At 38.4% G+C, this 7,500-nt stretch overlaps 1 protein-coding gene across 6 annotated transcripts in view; it reads left to right on the forward strand.

The window, feature by feature from the left end:
- Positions 1-7,500, forward strand: part of LOC138033731 (neurogenic locus notch homolog protein 1-like) — an 80,505-nt gene that overhangs the window by 56,174 nt on the left and 16,831 nt on the right. For all 6 annotated transcript variants that reach the window (XM_068881534.1, XM_068881535.1, XM_068881536.1 and 3 more), the window contains 3 exons: positions 466-537; positions 4,011-4,244; positions 5,003-5,164. In XM_068881534.1, the coding sequence (XP_068737635.1) occupies positions 466-537; positions 4,011-4,244; positions 5,003-5,164 (468 nt within the window). The remainder of the gene's footprint in view (positions 1-465; positions 538-4,010; positions 4,245-5,002; positions 5,165-7,500) is intronic.

Genomic DNA, 7,500 nt, shown 5'->3' on the forward strand with positions numbered 1-7,500 from the left:
GAGTTACTTCTATCCAAAGTTATTGCGGCCAACAGTAGCGCACTTGCTCGATTATGATTTAACATTACGACACATTGCATACACAGTAAGGATGCGCAAAAGCACTTAGCTGCTTCCATAAAATGTTTACAAAGAGAAATTTAAGCTTAACTGCATGTTCACTTCAGTTCAAGGATTTACCTCGGAAACTTGAAGACTGGTTTAATAAGAACAACCAAGAGATCCGGGGTCTCCACAAAAGCACTCTGCAACTGAGTAGCACACAAGCACTGGCGTTATGTGTGCTTTAATAAATAACTACTTATCTAGCCCTGGGAGGCTGCTGTCAGAATGTATTTTTTGCGTGTTTGTTCTTCAGTAAGCTTGAAAAATCTGTTAGTGAGCTTTGCCTCATCTTATATAACCATTCATAAAGTCTAAGAAACTTGTCATTTTTTTTATTTGCTTTCATTGTTTCTTTTTCAGATGAAGAAGATTTTCACACTAGAATTCGACGATCTGCCGGACCACTGACAACAATCACTTTTGACATCGTCGGTAGGCTTCCTTAACTAAATATCTCTGTTAACATTTCACGCAAGATATAATCTCCTTCACGATACAAAAAACGGCGTTCCTTGTCTTAATGTTTGCAAACATTTCTGTTTTGTTCCTTTTGATGATAGATCCATTTGCAATCTTGCGTCAGTTCGGTTACTTCTATACAGTGGCTATTTCTTACAGCTAGCAACACCTGGCACCCTTTTCCTTGCATTTTCTCTTAACCAGTTAGGGTGCCGGGTTGATACCGGATTCCAGTAATTTGTACCTCGTATACTTTGATAAATCAATACTACCACTCTCTATCGGCTGATACCACTATTGTGATATCATCTGATAGAGATGCCCCATTTGGGGCAGTTTTCTCGACACAGTGGATTACCATAGCTACAGTATAAGGTGCTAGAAATCTCTGTAATTTAAGCTTTTAGTGATGACTAAAAATGAGCTGGATGACCCCTATTTTGTAATTGCTGAACAGTGATTAGCGTGCCAAGGTCCGACATTTTGAAAATTTGAAAAAATATTCTCGGGAAGGAATTCGAAGCCATCTCAAATTTTCGACAATTTAAGGTAGGTATGAATTCATTCCTGCAAATGTTTTCAAAGTTTCGAAATATTGGATCTCGACACACTAATTACTGTTCGGCAATTACAGAATAGGGATCATCAAGCTCGCTTTTTTTTTTTAAATAAGCATCACATAACGCTAAACGTGAGGGTATTTTTAACAGGTTGCTATGGTAACCTTCTTATTATGTCGGCAATTTTTTTTACTGGGTTGCCAGTATGGCAATCCTAGTCGGAAAATGGGTGGGATTTCTTCGTTTTCTTCTTTTTCTCTTTCTTTCTTTTTTTTTTTTTTCCGCGTCGGGATAAGTCTCTCCTATCACTCCCTTGTTAAGTGGTGTCTTCGTGCGTAGTCTTCCAATCGTATTTTGGTAGGATTTCAGGGAGTAGTAGAAAGGCGTAGATTTCTCTGGTTTGACACAGTACAATATTTTATTAACCTGCAATGAAGCAAATGGCGTTTTGGAGGATCTTTAAACAAAATGTACCCTTATGGAGCTAAAGAATGGAACGTAAATTGGATAAACAAGACAGGCGGTGAAAAAAAATATCTGGAATCGTAAAAGCGACAAGTAATGGACTTCGACAACAATCTGTCGCCCGTCGAGCTGTAATCAAAGTGGGCTGTAGTTTAAATATTGTACAAGTGTGGTGTTTTGTACAAGACTCAAATCAAATGGAAAATTCTCTAGTAACTTATGGGTTTAACAAAGACAGAGAAGCGTTAATATTTGAAAGAAGACAAATTTCGCCGGAATCGGGACGCGGTGAAAATGAGTAAACAAATTTGCATACGTGCGTTGAAATGTGATACGCGAGGAGACGGGAATTTTATTTCTCTGACAAATGATTTTGTCATTTTAGTGTAAAATGGAATTTATTTGGGAAGCCAACAATATTTCTTTAACTTCCTGGTTAATCCAATTTATTGCTACGACTTGCTAGCGAAGATTGTTTACATGAAACTCACGCTTTTTGCGAATTTTGAGTGGCATGAATTCAAATTACATCATTTGCGTGACAATATATCCCTTTACTCTAACCCAAAAACATTCAGCTAGTTAGAAACTTCATATTTATTAACCATTTCTTCTGCTTTTGTGCTTGTCGGCATTGTGATTTGCGATAATTTGAAAGTCTGTTTTTGTATCTCATGGTTGTTCAGATTTTCAATTACGTGGCCGCTCAACCTCGCGATTGTGTAAATATAAGTTCACCCTGAAGTCAAAATAGATACGTTCTCAGGAACCCGACAAAGAAGGCTTCCTGACCCGACAGATGAAATGTAAATATTCAGTTAAATATTACAACAAAGTTGGAAAACCAAAGACGTTGTTTTACTCTGAAAACGACGAAAGATTAACATGCTTTCCTGTAGTTCATTCAGTTGACACAAGGTGATCACGTTCACCTTTATGGTTGCCTAGCACGTGATCAGCTTCTTCCTTTTGACAAAACATCATAAAAGTCAGAGACTGCAGAAATATTCGTCTTTTTACGATCGTCATTAATCTTTCGATGAGAATTCGATTCAGAGCTCTATATAATAACTATGTTATTTTTTTCCTTTATCTGAGAAGAAAAGAGTGAATTTTACTCAAGAGCGTGTTTTGTTATCTTTAAACTGAATTTATTATCAAAGCTTAAAAAACTAAATGACCTCAAAATGGGACAGGATATTAAAAAATAATTAAAGGTGTGAACGTGTGAGCCAAAGGGCCTCTGCTGGCGGCACATGTGGGTGACCCTCAAATGTTCTTAATGACCCCCAAATTGAAAAAATTAACTGGAACCCTGCAGTTCAATACCACCCAATTCAGTGCCTTCTTTTTGTGTGTATCACAGGCAACCCAGTGTACGCTTTTATGGACCGTCTTGTTAACCTATGATTGGGCGTTTGTTTGATGCCTCTGTAAACATTTCAACCTATGGAGTATGGTAGCAATGATTCATCAGAGTAGAAGTGCTGGGTGCTGAACTGGAAACAGTTTTTAGCCACCTTATGAGGCACTGTCGCGGAAATTCTTGTCAGAAGATGTTCAAATCGTGAGGAAGAACTTTTTCTTTTACGTGATCGGCCCATTTAACACGAAGAAGTATATTTCTAATTATTAATTCTCAACCTCAGATAATGCCTTATATTCCTTAGTTTGACTTTATGTGGTAAATGATTGCGCTAAGCGTTGTTAAGCTATAATCTTTTTCGCCGGAAAGCGAAATTTCTCCATGAATAAAGCCAAAAAAAAAAAAAAAATTGTGGAAAGTTTGGATCAATGCCGACGTTTAGAAGTACGCGAAGGCAAAACATGTTTTTGTGATGAGCCTACTTCTGTCTGACCACAAGGTATTACACAACACGGCCTTTTCATTAGGTTTTTTTCGATTTCGCTCGGATTTTCTCGCTTTTTTCGCTCGTATTTTGTACTTCCAAATTTTTGGAGTGTAAGGAATTAAATAAAACATTATTCCATTCGCGCTTGTTGGATATGAGACTGGTTATAGCCAACTCGGCGCTACGCGCCTCGTTGGCTATTTACCATCGCCTAGCCAACGCACGCTCATGGAATAATTGTCAATTATTTCTTCGATGGAAAAAGAAGTAGTATTATTTTATATCGATTTTTCCGGGACGCAATGACGAAACATGAAAAAAGTTAACCGAACTTTTTCAAGTTGCAATCCAATTCCTTCTAACATCCGTGGTCATAGACAGGCGCAAATAGTTTCTATATCCATATCAGTTAATCCGTAGGAAAACTGCCAATTTTTTTTAAGCGTTCCACTTTGCGAACACCTGTTTAGGTTCAGACCCAAATTACGTAACAGTGCCCCTTTAAGCTACAAATGCTTCCTTGAAAATTTATCATCTCCTTAGGATTAATAGTAATTTTCTGTTGTAGTACGTCTTCATGGTACCGGAGTAAATGATACCAGAGACGCCAAAATTTTGGCAGGAGTTGAGGGAATTGAAATCGCGAAAAACATCAGCAGTAATTTGAGAAAGGCAGTTGATAACGGCAGCCTTATTCTGACGGTCGATGGCACAGTCTTTCTACCTGACAAAAATTCACTGAATATCTCGGAGCCAGAACGTTCTTGTGCCTCAGGACAGAGCTACAGAGATGGATTCTGCGGTAAGCTGTGTATATTTCTGTGAAAGATGGCTCATTGTTTATGGATATCCTTCGGTTGCATTTAGCCTTTTTATCTCGGTACACAGGCTCTTAAAAGGTTACGTAAACTGAGGTGAATCTTGAACCTTAACTGATCCACGGACAACAAAGAATTTTAAAAGAAATGCTCGGGTTGGTAATTAAGGTGTAGTTGCATTACTCGAGGTTTTGGGTCCTAGAGTAACTTGGGCAATAAGGACCAATTAAAGCGCTTGTTAGACAAGCGACAGTACAATTAATGCGTGCCCTTGTAATCGTCCAATGAACCGTTTATTCAAGATTTCAATACGTGGGCAAAACAAGAGTGACTTACTTGAGTTTTACTGTCAGTCACCTATAAAGATTACCGTAGAAGTAAATCACTTCGGCGGCGGTTTAGAAAAACTTAGTTGTGACAGCACAACAAGGCTATGCAGTCATCGAGCTGTGCACATTCCAGTGAGTTACAAAAGCGATAAAACACAACAAATGGTATACGTTTACGTTAATTGTGGGCTAAATGCCTATATTTTTGTGATATTTCACCGTTACGAACCTTTCGGCATTCCCAGACATTTGCATACATTCCAAAAACATAAACAGTCGCACATTAGACACAGTATGTGTGGGTTAACGTTCCCAGTGGTACTTATAATCGAAGGACCTGTCGCCGTTTCTACTTTAAACATACTAATGTATATTAAACATTTATGTCTGTTTTTATTTTTTTTGTTGTAAAGTGAGCTGTTACCTGGGAACATACCTAAATAAAACCCTTGGTACATGCGCGGACTGCCCAGTTGGAACATATCAAGACCAAGTATCACAAGAAAAATGTGTCTCTTGTCCACCGAAAACCTCGACTGAACAGACCAGAACATACAACAACTCTGGCTGTATAGGTGAGTCTGACTTAGAAGAGGTGATGATGTTAGGGGTGTACAAAAATTTGGTTTATCAACGGAGTTAATAATTTAAATTAGCCACCGTACATAGATTCTAAAAGCTGACGTTTCGAGCGGTCAGTTTTAGCCCCTCGTCAGAGCGAATCGAGGAATTATGGTTTACGTGTAGTTTTTATAGTAGAGTAGGAGCTACGCCATTGGTGGTAACATGGCAACGTGAAAAATAGGAATATATTAGTTAAATGTGAAGCTTTCGTTAATACCGTGAGGATTAAGAGTGCCGATTTGGAAGATGAATTTTTGTTCCAGATTCTTGCGGCTTTCCGTCGTACCTAGATGTAGTCAGCACTACAAACGTCACAAAAAGATAAGAATGACAGAATTCTATTCACCCTCACTTTTCATCCTCATAATCACGGAGTCAAAAATATCATTCTTAATAATTTTAAGTTACTCCAAAATGATCCCGAGACTGGTAGGATCTTTCCGCAACCTCCACTTATTTCATTCAAAGGTGACAAAAACGTACGCAACTTTTTAGTTAGAAGCGCGCTCAAAACTAACGAGCAACCCGGCACTTTCAAATGTGCGCGCTCACGATGCAAAACTTGTCCTTTCATTCTTAACACTAGCAAGATATCGGGATCTAAGCGATCTGTTAAGATCACCGATTGTCTCACACGCACCTCCACAAATGCCATTTATTGCATAACCTGTACGTTATGCAATAAATTATACATTGGCCAGACAGGTAGACCACTAGGCGACCGATTCCGCGAACACCTTCGCGATGTTGAGAAGAATGACGAGGACGCTACTAAGCCAGTCGCTCGTCATTATAATCTCACTAACCACTTTAAAAAACACTTGGCTATCTGGGGCCTTTCCCTACATCTAGGTACGATGGAAAGCCGCAAGAATCTGGAAAGTAAGTAAGTAAGTAACTTTATTTTTAACTCGGGTTGATGAGGCTGATTAGGCCCCTAGCAAATACATGCTAATATGCCGAGAAAAGTGAAGTAAATAAATAAATAAATAAAAATTGTATATGTATATATATATATACATGATAAATTGATAACTAACATTCTAACTATATCAATAAATAAACAATACTAACTCTTAAAATTATTACAATAAATCGTAGAAATCTGTATATTACAGATGTAGTTCTCTCACAGCCTTCTTAAATTCCTTAAGAATTTTCGTTGAACGTAATTTATCCGGTAAAGAATTCCACACTTTGGCACCAATAAAAGTAGTAGATTTTAGGCCGAAGTTTGTAGTCTTCTTACGTGGGACAACTAGCTTGTTGGTACCTCTCAAGCACTTCACATTATTACGTACGACGAACAAGTCACTTATATATCCCGGTAACATACCGTTAACAGCTTTAAAAATTAATATAGTAATGTCCTGTAGGCGACGATTGGACAAAGTTAAGCTGTAGTCATCATCACCATGAAGGGGCACCCGTTTGTTGTAGACGCACCTTAGAGCTCTCACATTAAGCCTTTCCAGCTTCTGCTTATCAGACTCATTACAATTATTCCAGATCGCAGAACAGTAAGTAAAATAAGACATTACATACGAGTTGTAGAGGCACATCTTCGAAGAGATTGAAAGCGTGTTCTTTAGCCTGCTCAAAACGTCTAACTGATTTCCAACTTTCTTTGTAATCTTGCCAATGTGTTTGCTAAAATTTAGCGAGTTATCGATAGTTACGCCTAAAAGTTCTAAATGGTCAATTCATCTTCCAAATCGGCACCCTTAATCCTCACGGTATTAACGAACGCTTTTCATTTAAATAATATATTCCTAGTTTTCACGTTGCCATGTTACCACCAATAGAGTAGCTGCTACTCTACTATAAAAACTATACGTAACCCATAATTCCTCGATTCGCTCTGACGAAGGGCTAACGCTCGAAACGTCAGCTTTTAGAATCTCTGTACGGTGGCTAATTTACGTTATCAACTCCGTTGATAAAACCAATTTTTGTATACTACTTCCCCACCGACGTAGCACCACAGTTTCTTTAGAAACTACCCCCCTCTTTTCTTCTTAGGGGTGGTCTGGTGTCGCTTTGTCGCTCATTTGCGACTCTGTCTATCGCTTGTTTTGTTAGGGAAAAATGCCACTGTCACAAAGAGAATAAAGATGAATGGAAAGTAAATTGTCGCTGTCGCGCTTTGTCTGAAAAATGTGGCGGTTGTCGGTATATGCTTTGGGAGAAGATTGTCGTCTGTTTTCGAAACCATGCTGCTTGTCGCTTCTACCCCTTGTAAGGCCTCGTTACTCGGCCAATTCACCAAACAAATAATACAACGAAA

Source organism: Montipora capricornis, chromosome 14, assembly GCF_036669925.1.
Source record: "Montipora capricornis isolate CH-2021 chromosome 14, ASM3666992v2, whole genome shotgun sequence".
NCBI lineage: Eukaryota > Metazoa > Cnidaria > Anthozoa > Scleractinia > Acroporidae > Montipora > Montipora capricornis.